Source organism: Urocitellus parryii, chromosome 7, assembly GCF_045843805.1.
Source record: "Urocitellus parryii isolate mUroPar1 chromosome 7, mUroPar1.hap1, whole genome shotgun sequence".
NCBI classification, from domain to species: domain Eukaryota; kingdom Metazoa; phylum Chordata; class Mammalia; order Rodentia; family Sciuridae; genus Urocitellus; species Urocitellus parryii.
This window is the reverse complement of record NC_135537.1, coordinates 11553604-11580362: the sequence shown is the minus strand read 5'-3', so window position 1 is coordinate 11580362 and position 26759 is coordinate 11553604. Positions and strand designations below refer to the sequence as shown.

The window sequence follows — 26759 nt, the reverse complement described above, 5'->3', positions numbered from 1 at the left end:
ACGATTTTACTAATTAGTTGTTTATGATTTACTTAACATTTAAAACTTTCCTTTCCATACATGTTTGATTTTTTAAAATGTTTAAATGTTTAGGGAACTTGGTTCACAGCAGCAGCTACATGCCTTTGTTTACTGAGATCTTAAGGTTTTAAGCTAATAATATTGCTAAGATTATTCTAAGGCTATATATTTATTTCTTTAGCAGTTAACAGCTTTTAATAAACATTATGCCAGGTGCTGATAATATCCAAATATGCAAGAAACCAGGTTCACTCTCCTCAAACTGGGGGGCATAATGGTAGAGAAATAAATACCAGTACCAATGGTTTTACAAAGGATATTGTTTATCAAAAAAGAAATGTGTGTGCAGTGTCAGGCAAAGGGGTAACAGGAAGTAGTAGACTGGAAGGAAGGATAGGAATTCAACAGGAAAATAAAAGGGCAACCCAGACAAAAACAAGGAAGTATGCATGTGCAAGACAGCAGGGCACAAGCAATCCAGTGCAGGAGAGGCAAGAAATGGAATTCACTCTCTCCGTAAGTCCCCAGAAGCTAACCACACCAAAGCCATGGAATCAATTCCCCCTCTTCCCTTACATTAAATATCCAATACCACAGTATCTCTTGAACTGTCATCTTCTAGAGTCTGCACTTTACTCTGCTTTCACCAGTAGTCCAAGTGCCAGAAGAGAAATCAAGTAAGATAGGAACTGTAAGACCAAAAGAATGGTCTTTGATGACCTCTGCACTCATTGTCACTGAAAACAACAGAAGCAGAAAGTAGGGAAAATGAAAAACAAACAGTGGGCCCTGCCTTAGAATATGGTAATGAAAAAAAATGAGATTCAGGTCCAGAGGCTAGAGAATTTCTCTATGTCTTTAGGACAACTGAGTAAGTACATGCTGAGGGAAAGAAGTCAGAAAAAGAAAAGGAAAGAGGAAGAAGAAGAATAAGAAGTAAAGAATAATTTGAAAAGTAGTTCCAGAAAAGTATGGAGAATAAAGGTAAAGAGGTAGGGAACCAGCATTTCTGAAAAGTAGAAGAAATTAAAAAGGACAGAGCTGGAAGCCTGGTTAAGTTCAGAGAATGGGCAGGAAAGCTTTTGAAATAGAGCACCCACACACCTTCCTTGTGGTGCAGTCATGGGAAAGGAGGGCAGTGGGGAGGAAGTGGAGGTGAAGAGACCACACCCTGGTTGATTTCAATATTCTCCTAAACAGCTTAGGAGTAACAAAAAAATACTGGCAGAATGAAGCCACAGAAAAGTCATGTTCTCCCCATTGCCCAGAAAAAGAAAAACATACACAATTCCCCATGGAAATTTCAAATGCAAGAGCAACCAAAACAATGAAGCTTCCTTAAAAACACATAAATTACACATTTGTCAACACTGTTTTCATCCTTGTATCACTGCAAACACTTCCAAAATAATGCCCAATGTTCTTTCTTTATATGTACTATTTCATATGAAATGAAGAATTAGATAACATTAAAAAGAGGTGAGACATAGCTAATTTTAGTTTACCTAGAAAGCACATAAACACATTTTACCTCTCGTATTTCATGGCCTGCTCCTCTGTATGACTGCAAGTCCTCCAAGATGCCTTCTGCATCTTTTAATACTACATTCACCTGATTATAAATTTCCTTCTCAGATTCTGTAGGCTGGGCATCTAAATAGCAGGAAAGCACAAGAAAATTTACAGTGACATGAATTTTTTTAATACACGTAAACTCTAAGCAATTAACACAAATTTTCAAAGATATGTTATATTTATTCAATGTTAACTTTGCACTTAGAAAAGATTAATAATTTTTCCACAGTTATACATTTGAATAACTAGCCTCACTTTTATAAAAATTACACAGATTTAAGGGAGCACCAAATATTACAATTTAGGTTACAAATTATGACTTGGTATAGTAAATTATTCAAAAATTAAAATTAAAAATGTAAACTCTGATATTCTTTATAATCTCTTTTTCTACTACATTGATCACTGTCACTCACTAGTGACTGTAGATGCATCAATAATTATTTATTTTAATGCAACAGAAATGAAAGCCTACTAAAATATCTTGCTAATCTACAGTTTAAGACTAACACTACTTTATTTTCCTTTAAAGTTCACTTTAACAACTGAGTTTTGATAAGAAAAAGTAAAAACTTCAAAAAATAGTTTTTAGATACTCTTTTCTAGGGACTATTTTGAATTGTCTTGACAATAAGATCACATAGGGCAGGGTATACATATTTAAGAATAAACTAAGGCCATATCATTGAACTTCACTGCTGATTAACAGAAGGCCAAGATTTCTGCACAGAGGAAGTTCAAATTACAAAACTGTTACAGAATTCCTGAGTTGGTGAAAGCAAGATACTTTAAGCTAAACTACAAGACTATCAATGAAAAATTTAAATACTACAGCAAATACGGAGTTTCTACACACTTGGTACTGAGAGAAAAAATGAGGGGGAAAAACAGTTATAAAAACATAATCAGGGACAACATATGGACATTTTCACCACCTGTGGTGTTAGCCAGAAAACATATGCTAATGGTGATGAAATCTGGATTTCTCTCTGCTAGACTTGAGATAACAGAAACCCTATTTTTTAAAACTTGGTCACCTGTTTCTCTAAAGCCAAACCTTTTTAATACATTACATTTGTTTCTTTTTCTTTGTTCCTTTCTTTTTAAGGAAAAAGGGGGACTCCACAAGGACACATTTCTTCATAAATCTTTCCAACTAGACCACACTTGACATTGAAGGTAAGGCATAAAGCACTTAAAATGATAAACATTATGATTACCATAATGTTTTAGAGGAAAATTATGCTGGCAGGATTCCTCCATGCTAAAATAGGAGCGAAGGGAGGCAGTCCAAATTTATAAGATGAATTAAGAACACTTCTGATAATTCTCTTTGTCATATAAAACCAGTACCTAGACTGTCTATAACCACTTGACCTCCCCACACATACAAAATGATCTATTTACTCCTTTACTTAAAAAATTTAAAAGAAAATTCACACATGAAACTAGGAATAAAGATGCTTTCAAATTACAACTTTATTTTGTGCTAGGGGCAAGTCATAATTCCAAATATCAAACCTGCCGACTAATCAAAAATGTACAACATATAATTTGAAAAAATCAACAATTGCAGTACCAAATTTTAAATTTAACATATGTAAAACAGTACTACAACAATTAAGTAACACTAATATGCAAAGCCAATTTATAAAATTTGTGTTTATATATTTGTTCCCTTATTTTTCAAATTTCTTTTCAAAACTTTGTAAAAAAATAAAAATGCTACAACAAAGTAATTAATTACACAGAAGAAGCCAATTAAAACACTAAAGACTCTGTCCAAATCTACAAAGGCATCACTAGATTTTTAAAAATCAGGATTTGTCATTATAGCAGTAAATTTTTATAACATTTAGCCAGACCATCATTTTCAAAAGTCGTAATTAGACACAAACTGAAAAGAAGGCACACCCATAACTTTAATACTTACACAAGAGGCAGCAGAGGAAAATATTTTTTACATGCAAAAATGACAGTTTTATACTTTTTCATTATGGAATTGTGGAACTACAGACATAACATCAATAATAAACACACATTATAGTTTGAATTCATGAAGTGGGAATTCATGACAAAGGACAATATTTTATCTATTATACATCTAAAGCAATTGTGAAGTTTGAAAACACTAAACTGTATTTCTGGTGTGGTGACTAGTTGTTAACACAAAAATATGACACTGAGACACACAGACGAAACATTTTCAAGTAGAATTAAATAGACCTTGTAAGTAGTTAATACTAGCAAAGGTTTAATAAGTACAAAGAAATTTAAAAATAAAGGAGAAGATTCAAGTTTCCCCTAAGGCTGGGGAAAACACCCAGCACCACACTGGTTAAACATTTGTTAGACTGTCACAGAAAGTCACGTTTATAATTTTGAAAGCTGCTGAAGACTGCTGTAGAAATGAAGACAAACAGAAAACAGCAGACAGGTACGCGCTACTTTACTGGAAGCAAGTCATGCAAAGGAGTGAAATACTAGGGAGGGAAAAGATTGTATAAAACAAAGCATTTTTTCAAAAAATGGCCTTTTATAATATGCAACCAAGACTTGTCACTTTGATTTTTCATAGCAAAGAATGGCTTTACTATTTCAAGAAAAATGTACAGTCTGATAATAAAAGAACACTTATCTGATTGCAAAATAATGTACCTACTACTGAGAATAGAGAAACTGATTGTTTAAAGATAAAAATGAATTATTTTAATAATTTCACACCCATTTCCTTAGGGTAACAGAAGATGATTCACTATCATATTTGCTACAATTGAAGATATTATATTTTAAAAGGAATGACAAAATAGCTATGAAAGGAAAAAAATAAAAAGCAAATCAACATAAAAATTATAATAAAGTCTTTCTGCTTTAATCTGACATTATATTCATTCACTCATAAATATTTGAATCCATCTCTATAAGCTTCATTAAGTCAGGGATCAAAATGTACATTCCAGGGGCTGGAGTGTAGCTCATCTCTTATGTGTGAGCACTGGGTTTGATCCTCAGCACCACACACAAATAAAGAAATAAAATGAAGGTTTTGTGTCCATCTACAACTAAAAAATTATATGTATATTTAAAAAGTACATTATACAGGCTAGGGTTGTGTGGCTCAGTGGTAGAGCGCTTGGGGCACTGGGTTCTATCCTCAGCACCATATAAAAAATGAATAAGTAAAGGCACTGTGTCCATCTACAACTAAAAAAGAAAATTAAAAAAAATTAAAAAGTACATTCCATACACTGGTAAAGTATATAAATCAATACCTAAATTTCCTATACTATTATCTGAATGAATGAGAAGGGTCAATAAATAATCCTCCAACATGAATTAAAGGAGGCTATTATGTGTTTTTTCTCTGAACATATAACCCTACATAATTTTATAAAAAGAAAATTTTAAATGCCACTAAAATAAATAAACTTCCAAGTATAGGATCAAAACAATTGAAAATGTATGTGAGAAAATGGAAAAAAAAATAAAGTTAGACTAAAAAGTGGATACCTACATTTTTAAATGATGGTGGGAAACAGGCAACACAAAAAGACATTAGAGGAAATGTACAAGTCAATGAGAAGGCACTGTTAAAGAATCTGAGAAAGGGTACTCTAGTTCTTATTTATGAATGACCACTTCCTACTCCTATTCTGATCTACCTGGATATAAATTTAACAAATATAAAACTTCTATTACTTACAAAGTACTCTGCTAAGGTTAAGAAGAGACACAAAAACAGTAAGTGTCCCACTTCTTCCAAGTTATGCAAGCTAAAGATGTGTCATTAGAATGAGCAATAAATTAATGATGTTATAAAATAGTAGGAAATTCCAAGAATGAGAAGAGACTTTATGGGCTCCCATTCAGTGTTTTTCACATACTTTTATCAGCATAACTGCTATCAAATTTTATGGAGCAATACTGGGATTATATCTTAACTGCCACTATGAAATAAAATAAAAATGAAATTTTATCATATAGATGTAATTTGTCTTAAGGAAAAAAACTCCCCCTGCCCAAAGAGCATGTTTTAATAAACACAGAATGACTTATCATGCCTTAAGGTCTTTGTAAGTTGCTGCTTCTTTCTACAGTGTCTTTCACTAAAATGGCTTTTTTCACCTTCTAAATAAAATCTAATTCAAACACCACCATAAGATAAGTTTTCCACGGTGATGTCCTATCTACACTTTGCTAAGTTAATACCTTCTGATATATGCCTTGAATGTAACTTATGGAAGTAAACTATGAGTTTACATTTCTGTCTATGCTGTGCTATCAGACTGAGAACTCCCTGAATGTAGTTACCTTTGCATCCCCAGCACCTTCTGGCTGGTATACAGGAGAAAGTATGCATATATTAAACTGAAGTAGAAAAACCGGTATGGAAAGGGGACAGTTAATAAAGACTTATTTAAAGATGGTCTTCATTTTGTAAACTCTTAAGATTTCATTAAATCATATTTTAAATGCACTAGAATACTTAATTTGTATACCAAAATTTGCATGTAAATTAGTACATAAAAAGCTAGATTTATCTACATGGAATTATTTCTATATTGCTTAACTATGGAGGTATACTGAGCAAGATTTAACCAATTAGAATGATGGAACTGGTGGCCTGAATATTACTACATATCTAGAAATAAGCAATGTAGTATTATTAACTACTCCATTTAATAAAAAAAGTGGCTTTATTCTAAGTAATAATTAGGAACAGGTAAATTAACTGTTTGGGCAATTTTTAATGTGGTAAAAAAAATTTGAGAGGTTCCTTTGATGGACCAAGGGACCTATGTAGTCTAAAGATAAGGCAATGTTTCACACATGCATATTTCCAAATGAAGAAACATTCACAAAAAGATGAGAGAAAAAAGAAAACACCAATGTTAGAATCAAAGGAAAACATATTTAAAAATATAAAGTAACAACAAGTGAACTCTGTTCTGGTATAATAGTATGTTTTCACTAGATTTCACTTATAGTATAGTATACCAGGAAGCGTCAAAATAAAAGTTCTACATTGGCAGATGGGGGGCAACAGGTATCATTTTTTAAATTTATCTGCCTTTAAGAAATTAATACTTTCGATGTAATTCTACATTATTAGATATTACTGTTGTTAGCAATTTTAACCCTTGCCTGCTACTAAGTTTGCCATTTAAAATTTTATGTTAATGACCCAATCCCCTTAAGACTGGAAAAGTCAAGACAAATCATCTTTTAAATACTACATGTCACTTCATGCTTCCCACTGGACCACAACATAATGATAGATTTATAAAAAGATCAAGTGCCAAGTCTTGAACAAGATCTTGACTATATCAAAGCCAAGATTCTGCAAATGTAAAAAATTGGGGACAAAGAGGAAAAAGGAGAGAGAGAAGAGCAGAAAAATAGACAAGACCAAGTTTGAAACAGATGCAAATAAACTAAAATACAGCTTTCATGTAAGTTGCCTCCTCTGAAAGAATAATCTTAAAAGTCAGCAATTTGCTCAACATCCCCAAGCTGATTAAAAGTCATGCTAAACATGCACTTAAAATAGCATTGTTAAATTGTTGAGAAGGGTCAAGAAAATTAATACATCTAATAACATTTTCCCCTTAAAAAAAAAAAAAACCAACAATTTAATATGGTCCTGATATTGACATTACTTCTCTTTACTAGCCTGCACACAGTACACAAAGTGTAACAGATCATTTATAGAAATGTAGTAAATGTTGAAAATATCAGTGACCACAAATATTCTATAAAATGGAGATATGCTATAATCATATAACAAGTGCCCTGGCTCAAAGGGAAAAAAGTATAAATGATTCATAACAGAATAAACTATATAAAAACTAAACAGAAGTTGGTAGTAAAAGACAATGTCTTTCTTTGGGTTCATTTTAAGGATTTATTTTATTTTTAAAAGAAAAAGTCTTAAATTTTAGGAATCTATTCAAATGTTTTAATCTCAGATAAAGTGTAAGGAATCAGGAGATTTAACCTAAAAGGTATCTCTTCACCCTTTCCTAACAATTTTCTAATGATCAGTTAAAACAGCAACATTCACGCTAAAAGACCAATTTAATATAATTTTTCTCAATTTGACAACCAGACAAGCTAAAGCGATACCATCAGCCAAAAAAGCAAAAGCTTTGCACACATGCACAGAGGTCAATGACACTTACCTGCCACTCTTAGACCATATTACAATAGGTCATGCAACATAAAACAAACAGAAGGCAAATTACTTAAAGGTCTGTGAACCTATTATTTTTCTTTTTATTTCGAGTTAGAAAAATGAGTTCCTGAAATAAATACATAAAATTACGTTTTTAACTTTTCAAATTATCTGCAAAGATTAAATAATTTAGGTTCACACTTACCTTTTAATATTATGCCCAAATACTGAGCTCTGAATGGCCTTCATGAACAGATTTCATATTTAAAATAGTTTAACATACACAGAGTAATTGAAACCTAGTCAATTTTCAACTGTAATACAATTTTCCCCCAAAGACTGCTTGTATTAATAAATCTTGAGGTAGTATTTTTCTTTTCCACCAAAATTTTTTTCATAAAAATGTTTCATTAGCATATTTTTCAAATTATAAAATAATCTCCAACTAAGAAATATGAAATGTCTTATAAATATTCAAATAAAGACATTTTTCTCATCAGAATTTAATCTATATAAAATCTAACTTCCAGTTCTAGAAGGCACCAGAAATTTTACTCAAACAATTCACAGCTCAGTCATGCAAAGCAGTTAAAAAGATGGCGAAGTGGAAACATTCATTAAGTGCAAGACAAACGCAGTCTACTGCAGGCAAAGAGAAATAGATATAAAATCATCTTCTCACTTTCAAAATCAAGGAAAAAATTTGGCCCCTGCTCAAGGTCTGTGCATGTCAAAACTTTAAGAAGATTCCCCATGTTAAGGTACCTGTCAAGACAAGAATGAGAAAAGAGAAAATATCCCTTTATAAAAAAGAACATCTGAAATTTATTAAAAAAAAAAAAAAAAAAAGGTAACAGGGAAAATGTTCATTAGGCCATGAATTCATCCTTCAGGTTACCCAGACTGTGCTCTGGCAGACAGCAAACCGGGTTCTCAAGGTGTTGGTATGGAAGACCTAGAGGTGAAATGTGGTTTTTCCTGTACACAATGACACAACTGTTGCTCTAATTCTTCTTAAAATTCTCCCAAGACAAGTTTCATTATTGGCCTTATAATGAAAAATTCTTTAAGTATTCCAATAGTGCTAGTATTCTGAAAAAGAAATTCTGATCAAGAATTACTCACATGTAATTTTGTTAGTATAGCACTGAAACAACAATATATTTCAAAGCCAAATATTAAGAGGTTTGGCTTTCAAAGCTCACCTTTGACTCTCATCCTAAAATAGCAGAATATAAAACTTACTTCCTATATGCCATTAAGTACAGCATATATTTTCAATCAAATTTGAATCATTAATAATTTGTGAAGGTTATTCAAAGCATTGATTCCAAATATGCAGCACAATTATTATTTTTTAAAGAAAATTATTATAGGATTATAAGCAAACAGAGTGTTTGGCATAGTCACTAAAGCATACTATTAGAATGTTCATCATAAGGCTACTTGCTTCATGGACTAATGAAAGGACAGCACTGGCTACAGACTCAACATGATTTTAGCAAATGAAGAACTAAAGAATTATACGTATGATGGTGATGTTTGCCTACAATTAAGAAAAAAAATCATGCAAACTTGGTTTGATCCCCCATGTTTAATTAACAAATATTCTGGCTGGCCTTCACTGTGGTGTGAATATAATTAATCGTTCACCTTTACCATTATGCACCAGCTGTGAAGGGCTAAAGAGACTTACTTTCAAAGTCCAAGAAAAAATGTGCTGCATTGTGGTCTATGTCCCTGGTTAGCACCTTAATGAGATTACCCATGCCAGCAAACCTAAAAATAAAAATGGCAACATCATTTAGTTCCAGTAAAAAAAATGTTTAAGCAGAGGCCTGGGATTCGGCAAAGGCTGGCTTGTTCATAATTACCAACAGGTGCAGGGTTATATGCTTCTGGCATTGAAAATTTGGAACAACAAAAGCACATTTGTCTAAGTTTATAGATCCTGTCCTTTTCCACATGTCAAAAGTGTTACATAAAGCAAAGTGGGAAAAAAAGATTATATTTTTACATATAACTTGCAATATTTCCATTTGATTAATATCTGTGTTAATGTTGATCCTTTAAAATTTTTGAGGTATATATTTTAAATTTAAATTAATAGCAAAACTAAATTTTTCAATTAAGTAAACATTGAGACCATTATTTTTAAATTAGTGCAATTTTTTTCTTCTTGCTGAATTAAATCTTATTGGGAAAACAGAGAAGATAGTATTTAACCACATTTAAACATTACACTGAAGGAAGTTACCAATTAATGACCCTTGTTTTTACATGACCCATTTTTAAAAATCACCAAACCAACTCCAACATTTCTTACATCTTCTAAGATTAATCAACTTCTATTATTTAAGTCTTAAATTAAACATTCAACTATATAAAACCATACATAAAACTCAAAAGCTAATACAGCAAATAAGCACATAAGGAGTGAGCGATTATCACAACTTGGTAAATTTGCAGAGCAAAACAAAATAAAAAGAAGGCACTGGCATAAATCTTGTCCAAGTATTTGCCATAATTCTGTGAGAATGAAGGTGGAAAGTACTGTCAGAACACTTGGGAAACCAGGTTCAAACCTGGAAACTGGAGTAAAAAAGGGGAAGGCAAACTGTGACATCAGAGCTACTCACACCCTACTTCCCCCATCAACTACAGAGCTTTTTTTCCAAAAACTAAGCTGCAGGCAGATGTAAATGAAACAAAAACCATAATATTTTTCTTAATGAAAGAAGACACCTTATCACACCCATTGTAGGAAGTGTGAAAAGGACAAATATTTATGATCACCTGCTCTCTGTTCCCCCTTCCTCCACCTAGTCCCCAACGATGGTTATATTCCTTATGGTCAGTTTCCCAGAGGAGATAAATTCACGTGTGAAAGTCGGGTGGACAAAACATACATTTCTCATAAAATGTTATATAAGAATCAAATTTATTTGCAAGGAAGATAAATACTGAATGGTATCTCTATTTTCAAATGATATTCCTTCAAAATTTATCTTATTTACATTAATATTTCTATTACATAGAATTTCAATGTTCTTATATGTTTTACATGAGTGAATTAGGTGAAATGAAATAGATTCACCGAGAAAACATTTCCTTAATAACTATCTTACACGTAAAAAGTTTAATAATACAAGCCTTTATATTTAAGGAAAAGCACTTTTCATAAATCATCACATCCAAATTACCTCAAATTAGTTACTACATTTATTCAATAAGTTTTTGAAAGAACCATTTGAAAATATTTTTTATAGCTTTAATCTTTTCAAACATATATGGATTATGTTTCCAAATGTATGAATCTCTCATTAACAAGAACTGATATTAGAGATACAAAAAACTATCTAGTGTATCAAAACTGCAACCAAAGGTGCAAAACAAGTCATGAAAATGAACCATAATTGTTTTCAACACAAAAAAGGCAATAGACTATCCAGTGCTAAGAGTAATCAAACCATAATTCTAACTCTAGTTTACTACCTGTTTGAATTTAAGAACAGTAGTTAACTTCTGGGATTCATTACTAATACAACAAAGACAACTATAGTACCAGTCTTAAAGGGTTATTACAAAGGTTTAAAGATTTAAGCACTGACTTTGCAATATCCAGCATACAGAAAGCACTTAAAAAATGGTTCTCCTTTCCAGGCACCCAGTCTAATGTGGTCTATGTTTCTCACCACTGCATGATACTTGATATTTGATGCTAAAAGTCCTCAATGATTTAGAATTCTTTTTCCCCATATACAGACACTGATCGTGAAAATTGACTCAATTTATCTGGCATAGTGTTTCTCATTGCACCATTAACATTTGGAGCTGGAAAATTCTTTTATCGTAGGGTTTGTTTCACAATGGAGGATACTCAGCAGCATCCTGAACCTCAATCCACTAGAAACCAGAATCAACTCCCCAGCATATGTTATTATAATAACCAAAAATGTCTTTGTCAAATGCCCCTGTTGCCCAATGAAGAAACTCTTCCTATCCTATAGCATACAGAACACAAACTTTTTATGTAGGAAACCACACCATTTATCTTTTTTAACAAAAACTCGTGGAATTTTTCAAAAATCTGAAAAATTGTTCCATTATAACATTACTAGTTCTCCTGTCTTTTACAAAGATAAACAAAAAAATTTAAACCATACTTGTTTGCCTTATTTTAATATGAAAAAAACCCCACCTCAATGTGACTGAATTATAGCTCCTAACAATCAGCTCTAGCAGGGACGCAAGATTACCTGGGTTTAAAACCCTGTCACTTCCAACCTTGGTGACCTTAGTTAAATCTCTTAACCTCTCCATACCTCCACTTTGTCATCTGTAAAACATACATTATTAAAATTAACTGCAAGACTGGGGTTGTGGCTCAGCAGAAGAGCGCTTGCCTAGCACGTGCGAGGGCCTGGGTTCGATCCTCAGCACCACATAAAAATAAATAAAATAAAGGTATTGTGTTCACCTATAAAAAAAAATTATAAAAAAATAATAATGATATTCAATGCAGAGGGTCCCTAAAATCATTAAAGGGAAAACACAATCAAAACATTTAGTACCATGCCTGGCAGATTACTTGCTGCTATTACTGCTGCATCGTGGAGCGACATAACTACGAGTCATTTCTAGTAGCAAAGCCTGAGGAATGTGAGGCCTGGGAACATGTGGCAGCCTGCTTCCTGCCATAGAGGACGCCAGGCTGTCAGAGAAAAAGGAAGTCAACATGCAGGACAGAATTGCAGAAAGTGTCCCACAGTCACTAATTTCTCAGACTGCCTGATTTTCTTCTCATTTAAAGATACCTTAGCTCCCTTTAATCACTATCCCTTTTACTTGTTGAGCTGGATTTCTGCCAACTGCATCTAAGAAGAATTTTCACTAATGAGATTTCTAAGTTTCAGATAAATGGATAAATCTGATCTAAGAGAATTTTTTAAATAGCTTATGTAAAACTAGATCCAAAATATGGCTGGGATATTTTGGAGGAATGTTTTAAAATAAATAATAAATATTATTATTTAGAAAATAATAATAAGCTGTAAGACTGACTTACATCTAAATTTAGTAGAAAATTACTAAATTTAGTAATTTAATAAATCTTACTATCTAAATTTAGTAGAAAATTCTTTTAGATCATATTTTATTGTAATTCTTGAATTTCAACTAAATACTATGTTTATTAAATAAGCTAAGAAAAAAATCAATACAAATTTAATACAAGAAAGCCAGACGGCTTATTTCAAGAGTTTGTAATATTTATGGTGGAATTTTGTGACCATGAATGAACTCTTATGTTACAGGCTTGTTTCCAAGTGGACAACTCATCTGGAAAAGAGCAAGCTCTTCCTGGAAGGTACTCTGCGGAATGTATTTTTAAGCTAACATTAAACCATTTCCCCCATAAAACACTTTAAAAGAAGTTCCTTATAGAATAACAGAAACAGAACTTCAGGATTCAGTTACTGTGTTACTTCCTCCAACTTTCTAGAAACTTCACAAGCAATGTTACTTTATTTACTCCTTCCAGCTTGAGGGTCTTAGCACTGCTGTCTCCTCTGCTTACAATTAATTCCAAGATGTACCAAAGGCTAGCTTCTTTTCATTCTTTGGGCCACATCTCAGATGTGCCCTTCACTGAGAAGCTTTTCTCTGCCAATCTTCTTGAAAGTGGTTGCACCTGCCACCCCAGTTATATTCCACTTGACCACCCAACATACCCTATTAGCATATCACAATCTAAATTACACTACTTTGTTTTTTGTTTTGTGGTGCTGGGAGTGAGCCCACAGCCTTGTGCAATGCTAGGTAAGCATTCTACCTGTTAAGCTACATCCCCAGCCCAAAATATTTAAATTAAAACTGTTGGCTTTCCTCATGTGCAGCTTATAAACAATAAATACTTGTGGGTGGGGAGAGAGAAGGAAATAAGCTCATATACTGACCTGTATTACTTTAAACTAGGGTTTCCTACACTCAGTACTACTAACATTTTGGCTATACAATTCTTTGCCCAGGAAACTATCTTGTGCCTGGTATGATGTCTTGACAGTATTCAAGGCTCTTACTAGGGACAACCAACAATGTCTTCAGGTACAGACCAAATGTCTCCTGGGAGGCAAAACTGTCCCTTGTTTCAGCCACTGCTTTTAACAAATGACCACAAATATGAAGTGCATCCTCAGATTTGTCTGTCAATCCTACTACATATCCCCAGGGGATTAAAAAAAAAAAAAAAAAAACCAAACCAAACAAAAAACCCTCTTCAAATCTCTAACAACCCCCTTTCTCCCATGAAAGAAATGACTTTAATCATGTGCTTCACCCTCTGCACCTCATTCCTGAGGGACAACCTTTCCTCTGGGCCCTGGTTCTCCTGCTTTTCTTCATCTGCCCAAGGACATCAAGTCCCCTATACTACCACATTGTATTTCTCTAACTAATGAGACCTGTCAAATCAGCTGTCTATAATTATTTAATTCCACTTTTTCAAATCCTATTCTTCTGCCTCACTCCAATTTGCCTTTTATACCCATTACTGCAACAAAACTGCTGATCAATAAAACTTGTACATCTAGCTCAATTTCAAGGCCAGTTCTCACATTTAACTTAGTGAATGCAATAGCCTTTGACCCATTCCTTCCTAAAACATTTTCTCATTTGATACTTGGGACAATATATTCTCCTGTTTCCTTCCTACTTGATCTCTTTTCTTTTTCAATACCCTTCCCTTTGTCAGTAGGCATTTATTTCTCCCATTTTAAAATTTATCAGCTCCGTCTTATTCCCTTGCTTCTCTTCACAGCAAAATCCCTTAAATGTAGTCTTCCACACTCCCTGTTTTTTTTTCCCCTCTCCTTTCATTCTCTTTTAAACCTGCTCCAACCTGGCTTTTGCCCCAACCCCACATTACTAAAATTGCTGTGAAAAGGCCACCAAGTTAATTCCATGTTGCCAATTCCAATGGTCAATTAATTCTCAACTCCTCACCATACCACCTGTCAGAAGCATCTGACATAACTAACACTCCTTCCTTTCTCAATACGTTTTTGTCATTAGCTTAAAGGATACTATGTCTCACCTGTTCCACTGCTACACCACCCTTCCTGATCTCTGCCACCATGACCTCTTGCCAGATTACTTCAAGGGTCCTAACAGAGGCCCTGCTGTCACCCTTGCCACCTCCTACAATTTCTTATTATAAAAGGCAAAGCAATCTTATTAAAAATATAAACCAGCTGGCAGTGGTAGCACACACTCGTAATACCAGTGGCATGTGAGGCTGAGGCGGAAGGATGCCAAGTTCAAAGTTGATCTTGGCAACTCAGTGAGGTTCTAAGCAACTTAGCAAGACCCTGACTCAAAATAAAAAAATAAAAAGGACTGGGGATGCAGTTCGGTGGTTGAGTACCTCTGTGTTCAATCCCTAGAACCGCCACCCAAAAAAAATCCTACACACACACACACACACACAAATATGACATTACTTATATAATTGTAGTAATATAATTTATAACCATATTCATAATAATTAAATTATGTCAATGTCATATTACTAGATTTATCATTTATTATATTTGTATTTACTTATATATAGATATGTCTAATACATATTATTTATATACATAAGAGTACATAAATATAAACCAGACCACATCATATCCTTCCTTTGCTCAAAACTAAGCAATATCTTCCCATCATACTCAGAATAAAATCCAAACCCTTACCAAGTCCCAAACCTTATATGACCTATCTCTGGCTCACTCTGACCTCATCTCCATCAAACCACAATGTTTTTCCTGAAGTTTCTCTAATGGCCCCCATTTTTGGAGAATCTTTGTACCTGCTTTTCTCCTGCTGTGAAATGCTCTTTTCACAGACCTTCCAGTGACAAGAATTTCAATGAGTACCTGCAGTTACCAAATTGATACACTTTAAAAGTGTAATTACAGAAATATATAATACATTTTAAAAAGATTCTTCTGATCAAACCACTCTATAGAAAACACTATAAAGTTAGGAAGATGCAACCAAAGTTGAAAGGTAAGTAGTCATTACTACCCTAAAAGCCAGTTACATCACTCTGTTGACACTTTTCTAGATCTAAGGTTTAATTAAAGATGAACATTTCTTCCTTCAGTGGTTGCTAAAAGCAACAAGTACATGCCAGAATAGTAGTAAGTCTTAAAAATCTCTGCTTCTGAAATCCTTCAGACACCATTAACCTAAAACACTGCATGCACAGTCTACTTACTGAACTGCTTTTATGAAACTGCACCACCACCATTTAAAGACAATGTCAAGAAAAGGAAACTAGAAAGTGAGAAGAAAAAAAAAACAAAAACACCCCTCTTTCTGTTTGTCAAGTACTATCCTAAAGTCTTCCCACAGCAAGATGGATGGGAGTCAAGGCTCTGGTTTCCTGTGGAACTCCCAGCAGCTGTGTAGAGCAGCCCCCCCCCCCCCCAGTGGCTTCAGCATCCAGGACTACAGGGTTCCTCCTCCAAGTTCCTACATTCTCCTAATCCATTTATTTCCTTTTGTTCCCCCAGCCCTTGAAATAACTTGCTTCCTGCAGTTTCCATTAGTATCTAAGTTACCTTAGCTTCCTCTTTAGCTCAGGCTTCCAACATTTCTATAAATAAATTCAAATATCAAGCCCCGTTTTAAAATGCCTAGATGGTTTCTGCTTTCTTGGTTAGAATCTGACTGATACCAGAGAATTCCAGAGAGCAGCTTAATCCTTAACTTTACCATTTTTCTCAAGCCATTATTTTCAGGTACTAGTATAGCTATGAATAAAGTGAGCCTTCAATTCTCCTTCCTTTACGAAATGTAAAGGAAGAGACAAGAAACACTATAAAGTTAGGTATTCCTGGATTTTAATAGTACAATTAAAATTTCACTATGATTTCTTAACAAACATCAAGATTGACATAGTTTCATTTCAGTCTAGTAAAGTACACACAGTTAATATGCGACTTGACTTAAAGAGATGTGACATGAACAAAAAATGGAATAAAAATGGGAAGACTTGGTTTCTCATCCTAACTCTCACAAACTATGTGACTTCACACAAGTCAGTTCAGTTGTTAGACTAAATCTCTCATATTGCTTCTGGCTACAATTATACATGCTATCCTGTATCTTTCCTACGCTGACATCTAGTGGATGCACTCACACTTTGTACTTTAAAATGAAAAAATCTTATTTCAACTATTTGATTCCATAGAATATCAGGTCATGTACATTAAACATAATAAACGAGGAGATCAATACATGGAAGTGAACCACAATAATAGTATTATATCAGACTGTCATGGCATCTGGGTGTGGTTCAAAGATTACTGTACTCTTTCGTGCCTCAGTCATTTAAAATTTAAACCACTAATACAAATTACCATCAGAGCTGCCAATATAAAACATGAAAGCACATAAATGTTTTCTGCTACAATCGCTATATCAGGTACAAACAAAGGGTCTGAGTAGAAAGTAATAAGAAAGTCCCAAGGTAAGTAATAGAGGAGTATTCAGAATAGTGTGTGATGGGGACATGCAAACAAAATAAAAAACAAACACAAAACTTTAAATTATGAATTTATAAGTACTTAGTACAAAGCTGTGTCTTGAAAAATATAATCAAAATATTATCCTGAATTCACTTTATTAATTTAATAATTAAAACCATTTTAAATCCATGAATACAGACTAATAATAAATTTTACTTCATGTCAACATTCAAAAGAACAGCCTGGCTACCCATCCAGTGCCATAAGTAATGCTCAAAGTTGTTACCCCTTTTTATTTTGTTGGAGTAGCATTCTGCTTTGAATTATGGCTTTCTTTAAATATCATGTTACAAAACAAATATATGCCAATAGTTTTAAAGATGATTAACCTGGAAATAAAACATTTTAAAGTAGTTTCACTCCATTATATATTTCAATAGAGCAATGAAAGAGACAAAAAAACAATAAGAATACTGCTAGTATGACCATTTTGGAATAAGAACTTGACATTGCTTATGAAAGTTCACATGCGATATTCACAAATAAATTAAGTTCAGCTATATAACAGATAAACAGTAGAAACATAATTCCGAGTAAGGAAACTAAATAGAAAATTATGATAACATTAAATTAAATAACATTAAAGATATCATTATTTCTGGGGAAGATAACCATAGGAATGCACAGCTTTCAAAATCACAAATAATATTCTAATTCCTCAATTACTGGCAAATTCAGGTTTTATAATTCAGAGGGCATATACATTATTTTGTATTTAACAATAATTAAAAATATTTTAAAATGTGAAGTTGTTGATGGGTAACAGAACATGAGACTGGTTCATTCAAAAAGCTTGGATTGGAATTCAATCCTGTATTCTTCCCAATACACATGCTCCAAAGCATGAATGATCTTTTTTTTTTTTTTTTTTTTTTGAGAGAGAGAGAAAGAGAGAGTGCGAGGGGGGGGGAGAGGGAGGGAGAGAATCTTTTTTTGTAGATGGACATAACACAATGCCTTATTCTTATATGGTGCTGAAAATCCAACCAGGGTTGCGCCCGTGCTAGGGAGCACTCTCCCGCTGAGCCACAATATTGTTTAAATATTTATTTTTTAGTTGTAGCTGGACACAATACCTTTATTTTACTTATTTATTTTTATGTGGTGCTAAGCATAGAACCCAGAGCTTCATACATGCTAGGTGAGCGATCTACCACTGAGCCACAACCCCAGCCCCTGAATGATCTATTTTCATAAATTTACCATTATACAAAACCTCAGACATTTTTATATCTAGTGTTTACAGCACCTGGCAGTGTCAGTGGTTGTTTTAAATCACACAACTTTTACTTATCACCTGTCTGCCAATCACAGTGATAGATGCTGAATATTCGACATTGAGGAATTCAGAGACAAATGGAAAGGACCAGATAAGATGGTGTGACATCTGTCCATAGTAAAATGAGCAAAGGACACTATGAACACATTTCTCTGGAATAACCTAATTCAGCCTCGCTAAGATCAGTAAAGGTTTCCTAGAGTGGCTGATTCTTAATTCTTTCTTATTTACCATATCTTAAATTAAGCATTAATTCAAACATAAAAGAATCAAATATGGGACAAAAAATAGTAATATTCATATACTCTATCATCCAGATAAAGCAATAACATTTTTGCCATGCAGTCATCCCCTGAAATCTATAGATGCTCAAATTACATCATTATTCACATGCAACCTTTTATATTAAATCATCTCTAGATTATTTATGCAAATACTATGTAAATAGCTATTGCTGTATTTTTATTGAACCATAAAGAAAAAGAAAAGTCAGTTCATGTTCAGTACTGATGTGATTTTTTTTTTCTGAATATTTTCTATCATAATTGGTTGAATCCAGATAGTGAACCTGTGGATACAGGGAGTGAACTGGCTATGCTTTAAATGACCTCTCCATTTTTTTTGTGCAATTAGTCTCCTAATATCTCCCAACTAACTTTTCTCGCTATCTTAAGGAAATCAGTATCTTAAAGGTGTGCTTCCAACATTTTAAGATTTTTTAATACAAAGTTTGTGTATTTTTTAAATAACACCATATTGGTCTGGCTTTCAATTTGCATAAATGAAACACTGTATTTAATTTTCTAAAAACTGGATTTTCTCAATGATTTTTTTGAGAATTATCATGTTTGTTCATTTTAGCCATTACTCACAATTCTATTATTCAAAAAAAATCATTTGTTCATTCTCCCTACTGATAGTGAGGTTATTTCCACTTTTACTCTTAATATATTATGTCTAATACATCCTTACACTTGCCACATACACTTGTGCCCCACATGCAAGAGTCTTTATAAAATGAAAAGGTAGCTACAAATTTACTGGGTGGGGCTATACTGCTCTCCAAACTACTTCTATCAATTCATTGTTCCACTGGTAAAATACTTCCTCTTTCCCATGCATAAAGCCTCAAGCTTTAATTTACAGACTGTGAAATATCTCACTGTTTTAATCTACACTTGCTTCATTACCTTTAAAACTGTGCACATTCTTATATGTACACAGGCCATCTGAAAATTGCATATTTATTCCCTTTGCCAACTGTTTTCCTACTATCTCTCAGCCCCATGTCTACCTTTCTGTATTGCTATGCCTGAGAACTGGTGCTATACTGGCACTATACTGCCGCTACTCTGTATAACTGGGACTCACAATCCATAAACATTTTCCAGACATCCTTGCCAGCTGAGTTCCTGTTAGGCTGTCTCAATCTGACAAGTTTCTGGTCAGAACAGGCTGGCAGTTGCTAAAGCAATGTGAATAGGGTGATACCAATATCCAATTCCCTAATCAGAGGCAAGAACAACCTATGGATTCCAGCATAGTACTTCTCCCTTTGACTCTTCCAGTCTTTTAAATACTTTTGTAACCAATCTTCTATGTTAAATTCTTTTGACATTCCCAGAGTGGTTCTGTTTTCTGAACTCAACTCTGACTGATTTACCACCTTTTTCTTTCCTACATATCTTTTGATGCTTATGCACAAGGCAAATGCTTCCTTCCCCTAGTCTCATGTCATTGTTTACGTGTGATATAGTCTAATTCTTCTTTTCTTGGTGGTCTGTGCTTATTAAAGTACTAATTCTTTAAAACTGCCTTGGCTATTCTTGACTTTGTATCATCCATATGACTGTCAACTTCTATAAGAAATCCTGGTGGGATTTTTATTTGATTAGCATTAAATGTGCATATCATTCTGAGACAGAACTGCCATCTTTTAACACTACCCATTCTATCATTTAATCTATTAATATGGTAAATTACATGAACTCATTTTTGATTACTGAACCATCCTTGTAATCCTGGGACCTATTTGGTCATTTAAAAAATATATATTTCTAGATTTGGTTTGCCAATATTTCATTTTGGATTATTTCACAACTGAGACTGACCTATAATTTTTCCCTCTGGTTCTGCTATCAAAGGATGTATGTATATGCTTTTTATATTCTTTGGAACAGTTTGTGAATAGTAGAGTATAACAGTTCCTTGATAAGTTTTCTAGAAAAGTTCTTCTAAATCTCTGAAAGTCTACATCTTTTTCATCTTTGAAACTTTGACCTCTAGCAGACATTCTGTCAGACAGCCAGTCTTGATGAAGATTTTACTGAATGAATAAATTAACAAATCAAGCAAAAAAGTTTATTCTTTTAAAAAGAGAATACCTAAATTAAAAACATCCTATAAAAGGAGTGACTTTAAAACAAATGAAACAAATGCAGCCTTATAAATTAAGGAGTAAGGATATAGACTGTGTTACCTACTAAGAAATAATTCAAGTTCCACAAACGTTAAGAAAATCAAGAACAAGGTTACCAGGCAAATGTTTATTGCTAAGATATTAAAGTGTACCTAGACAACAATATTTTCCCACCATATTCTTTACCACTGAATTACCTTCCCATCTTGCCAAGGAGGTACTAATTACAGCCGAATGTATGAATTTTCTTTATATTCTTTTTAAAAATATTATTTTATTTCAACTGAAGATGAGACAAAATTCCTGAGTAAATTAAAAAAGAATATTCCATAATTATTCAAATGACAAGGTCTGGTAACATTGACTAAATAATAAAACTTCATTTTAAATTAACAAAAAGCAAAAGAGCTGTTCTACAAAAAGTTATTTTCTTAGCAATAAGAATGGAATACACTAATATCACTTTATTTTACTTGTTTTATGGTGCTGGGGATAATTTTAAATGAATTCAAATAATGAAGATAAAAAACAATATGTGTATGTCATATAAACTTTTTGAACTAAATAAGATATCTAATTACTACAGCTTTTACATTTTCATATATTTTTCAAACAAGAATTATTTATATATATTCAAGTTCAAATCAATAAACTAATTTTCTGTCCTCAGTACTGGAGGTTGAACCCTGGGACACTGTATAACTGAACTACATTCTTAGCCCTTTTTATTTTCTATTTTGAGGTAAGATCTTGCTAAGTTGCCAAGGCCCACCCTGAATTTAGAATCCTCCTGCCTCCTCCCCCATGTAACTAAGATTATAGGAATGCACCACCATGCCCAACTCAAATCACTAAACTACCCTCAATGTTTTTACTATTTGTTCAAAGTTGCTGAGAAAGAAAGAGGAAGAGAAAAGGAAGTGAAGGTATGGGAAAGGCCAGAAAACAGGAGCACAAAATAAATCATGTACCCCCAACTCCTGAAGTGAAATCTGGTGACTTAGGCAAAAGCAGATGATGAGTGAAATAGTGGGGCTTAATTTAAAAACCCTGGCAGAGCAGTTTTTGAGAACATCTTTAAAATATGGCATCAAGCCAGATCACATTGATTTAAATACCTTATCATGTCCTTTCCAAAACCATAGTGAATGCTGTTTTTGCTATCAACCAAATTCCAATAGACCCGCCATTCCCTAAATTTACAGCAATCAGCTACCAGGTGTTAGAAAAGCACTGGAATTTAGTGACACCATCCTAGGCTCTTTCTAGAGTAGGCTGATGCATTATCACTCTAATAGTTTCATACCACTGAAGGAACTGCAAAACATCTGGGTACTTTCTGCAAGATACCTTTTTATGTGCTTCCAGACCAGAAGCATCAGAGCACTTACTGTCTGCAGACTTCCAATGGCAATTCTCTTGTCAAAAACTTTTAGCATCTCACATTGATAAACACACACATATATACATATGCATATACATGTACACACAATACACAAACTTGTTTATTACTTCATGTTCCTTGTACCAGAATATTTGGAGGCTGGTATTCTCTAAGGCTTAACCCCTATTTACTATTCTCTTTTCATATATATATATATATATATATATATATATATATATATATATATACCTTATTATTGAAAAGCATACCCAAAGCTATTTCACAAACTTCTACACTACACCATAGGATTTGGGGTGGGGGTGGGGGTGGCGAGGGGACTAGAATTGAACCTAGAACCTTAAGTATATTAGGCAAACATTCTATCACTGAGCTACACACCCAGGCCTCTTACAAATTTTTTTGAGACAGTTATCCAGGTTGGCCTCAAACTTGTGATCCTCCTACCTCAGCCTCCCAAGTAGCTGGGATTTCAGATGTGCACTATCATGCCTGGCCAATTAGGATATTTTAAAGGAATAGATGTGTAACTACTTCTTTAAGATAGTTATATATGAAAAAAATAACTACACTTACTCAAGTATAAGAGAGAAAGTAAAGTCAAGCTGACTTTTCACTAACAAAGGTTCTCAGTCTGGGGCTTTTAATCAGGGGGTCACCATAATAATAAAATGATGTAAATCTGAATGAAAAGCTTTTTACTAACCTCTATGAAAACTAGCAGTTCCTTCAATCAAGTTATGGTCAACAAACCACAGTAATATTTTAAGTATCTATGCACTTGTCATTTAATGGAAATTATAGGTATTTTCATATTATATTACAAATACTGCAGGCTCATCACTATTTAAAATTACAGTGAGCAGCAAAATCCTTCCTAAACCTTATACTCTAATGTAACAAACATACATCATCAACCACAAATTTATCTTTTGAATATGTGTTAATGGTGCTTTAAGCTAACTGGTTTCCTTTTTAATCCTATGTATTTTATTTCATATAATCATGAATCATCATTCTTGGGCAGAATTCACAGGATTCTCCAGACTAGGTCCTCACCAAAGAGCTCCTTGGCACCAAAACTGGTTAAGTGCTGTAGCACACAGAGTAGGTAAAGCAGTGACAACTTTCAAGGACCATCATAATTAACTATCCTATCAGCTCTAACAAAACAACAGGCTGGTTTTAAAATATATATATATATATATATACACATATATCCCTATAAATATATAGCCCATTTCTGACTAGAAGAACACAGGAAGACATTTTTAAACTGATTGTTTTTACCTGAAGAACACAAAGTACAGCTATTAAAAAATATATACATTTTTGAATACCTATTAACATGTTTTAAGAAAAATAATTGGAGCAGAAAAATAAGTGCAGGATTGTAAGTATTTAGATACTCAGGAAGCTTTAATAGTAACTACATATACTGTTTAGTAACCTTGACTTATAAGGACCAAAACCAATAATAGAATTCTTTTAAATGATGTGTAAAAGTGTCTTCATTTCTAGTTTCCAATGGGGTTGGGGAATTTAAATACACACATTTTTAAAAGTATGAAAACTAAAGCTTAACCTTTATTGATGAACTATTGAGGTGATAGCTAAAATGACTTACAAGGGAATTCAAAGAAAACACATACCTCTCCTATTGAAAGAGAGCTGTAAGGAAAAGAGTTCAAATTAATTTAATTTCCCCCACTACTTCCTTTTTTAAGTCAGAAATAACAGAGTATTTCTTAATGACAATTTTAGTATTTGAATATACATTTCCCTTAAATTTTATATAATCAATGTAGGTTTCTACTTAAGTCATAATTTTACATTTATATCTAGATAATCATTTCACCCAAAGACATATTTACCTTCAGCCAGTGCTGGTGATTCTGTTGTTGTCCTTCTTTCTGTTTAAAGAAAGAAAAAAAAGGAAGAAAGTCTAAAACATTATTATACTTTTAAATGAGTTATATAGCAAATGTTAGAAATATAGCTCATGAATGCTATAACATGCATGTTCTATACATACATATTTATTTCCTTAGAGTAACTCAGCCACTGTTCACAGATGACCTACTAAGAGTAAAATGTTCCCACGTGTTCTGGTTCCACCTATAATCCTAGATACTTGGGAGGCTGAGGCAGGAGGATCACAAGTTCAAGGCTAACCTGGGAAACTTATCAAGATCCTCTGCCTCAAAGCAAAATTAAAAAGGGTTGGGAATGCAGCTCAGTGGTAGAACACTGGCCTGGCATTAGTGAGGCCCTGGGTTTGATCCCCCAGTGCTGAGAGAGAGAGAGAGAGAGAGAGAGAGAGAGAGAGAGAGAGAGAGAGAAAGGGACCATGTTAAGTCTTGGAAAAACACAAACAAATGACGAGACAACCTAGATGCCATCCTTACACGATGCCCAAAGACCAATAGGTGTACCAAGAAAAATACATAATCCTCAATTTATGAAATAAGGGATAATACAAGAACTAGTAATTCCTTTTTATTCTTGAAAATGGGCCTAAAATTATCAGAAAAGTCATGTTTATACATTCTTGGCACAGGTTAAATTCATTTAGTGTTGATGTATTAGAGACCTAAAATCCTTACTCCATGAAAATCATCTATAATATATTTATTTACCAGAGGCATGTTTGGCAAAACTTCAAGTAAATCCCAAATTCCTCTCTAGGATTGATTTTACCACCTCAAAGCCTAAAATTATTTTAGGCAAAATGAAATCTTTACAATGAGTATTTTTCGTTTTAAATACCTTTGCAACCAAGAGAAGTCTAGCCACCATAACAAACTAGCTTATTCTATATTCTATATATATATATATATATATATATATATATATATATATAGAGAGAGAGAGAGAGAGAGAGAGAGAGAGAGAGAGAGAAACATCTAAATAATGTAACTAGCCACCTTTTCCTAATTGTGTATTTTATAACTCAAAACACACATTTTTCATATGTTAGGTAACATCTTGAGGGGCCACTATCTTCTAAGATGGTAAATGATCTTCTAAAAGCTGAGCTGGGTGGGGGATATAACTCAGTTGGTAGGATGCTTGCACTGCACGTTCAATGCCCTGGGTTCAATAGCCAGCACCACAAAATAAACAAACAACAACAACAACAAAAATAAAATAATAAAATAAAAAAGCTGAGCTGTTAGTGATGCTCTTATAGTTTTTAAGAAACAACAACAGATGGAAGTAGAATTGGCAAAATTTAGGCTCCTCTAGATTAAACATTCTGATTCTGGGGGAGAAGGAAATGGCTTCTGTCAGGAGGCACTTCATGTGAAGTCTAGACAGTTCTCTCCTACTTCACACTCACACAGCCACTGTCTATTCGGCATCTCTAATGAGATGTTTAAACTTAACATGTCCAAGACTGAATTTCTCAACTTCCCTCCTAAAATCCGATCTACAGATGACCTCCCCTCTCTCAAGTGATAACATTTTCCTTTCCGTTGCTTAGGTTGAAAACTTTGGTGCCCTCTTCCACTACTCTCTTTTGTACACTCAATATTCCACCTACTTTCTCACTAAAATCCTCCCACCTATTATCTCTGATTAACTCAAAGCTGAAGATTCAGCTGGATGAGCAGCGTTAGATCTACCACTTCTTCTGTGTTCAAGAGGCTCTAGGACGTAAGTTGCAAAGTTAAATGCATATAAGATTGGCTGGGGCCATCTTTGATAGAAATGCTAACTAAGGCAATCAATATTTGTGTGTTTCATGCACATATATTGGCATAGTGTCATTGCTATTATTATCCCATGCCGAAAATGCAGGGGATGCAGTGCTAGACATTCATTTCAGAGTTTAGACATAGCCAACTAATGAAATAAGTTTAAGAAACAGGTCAAATAAAACAGTCTATGAATTAACCATCCATCTGAAACTTCTGCTCCAAATTTCATTTTGTCTACAATTTATTATATATTAATTCATGTCTATCAGTTACAGTATGAGTGGAAGCTATTTATGTTCAAAGCCTTACCACTGTGGCTTTCCTCAAAAGCTTCTCTTCCATCAATGTGATTACAAATTGGATCTTTTTTTTTTTTTTTTTTTTTTTTTGCCAAAGCAAAACTTCTTTCCCTAAGACCCTCTAGAGTCACCCAGAAATAAATAAAAAGGCTTGGCTGGCCACTTCTACAAATGGAAGTGTCATCTGAATAAAGCCATGGTGAAATTAAATTTATCCTAATTCTTAATAAACCAAGACTTATTAAATGACTTCTAATTATATTCATCCTTAGAAATAAAATATAATATAAAGTTAACATTTAAG

The 26759-nt window shown here is 33.5% G+C and overlaps 1 protein-coding gene across 3 annotated transcripts in view; it reads right to left on the bottom strand.

Moving 5' to 3' along the window:
* Cyrib (CYFIP related Rac1 interactor B) overlaps positions 1 to 26759 on the bottom strand; it is a 144082-nt gene that overhangs the window by 25626 nt on the left and 91697 nt on the right. For 2 of the 3 annotated variants that reach the window (XR_013343968.1, XM_077800915.1), the window contains exons 3-5: positions 24327 to 24365; positions 8454 to 8536; positions 1553 to 1674 (exon numbers count right to left, since the gene is read on the bottom strand). Coding sequence is in view for 2 of the 3 variants with exons in the window: in XM_077800915.1 (XP_077657041.1) it covers positions 1553 to 1674; positions 8454 to 8526 (195 nt within the window). In the remaining variant the exon portion in view is untranslated. Of the gene's footprint in view, positions 1 to 1552; positions 1675 to 8453; positions 8537 to 9467; positions 9541 to 24326; positions 24366 to 26759 lie in introns of those variants that run through there. The other variant, XM_077800916.1, reaches the window with a different exon arrangement.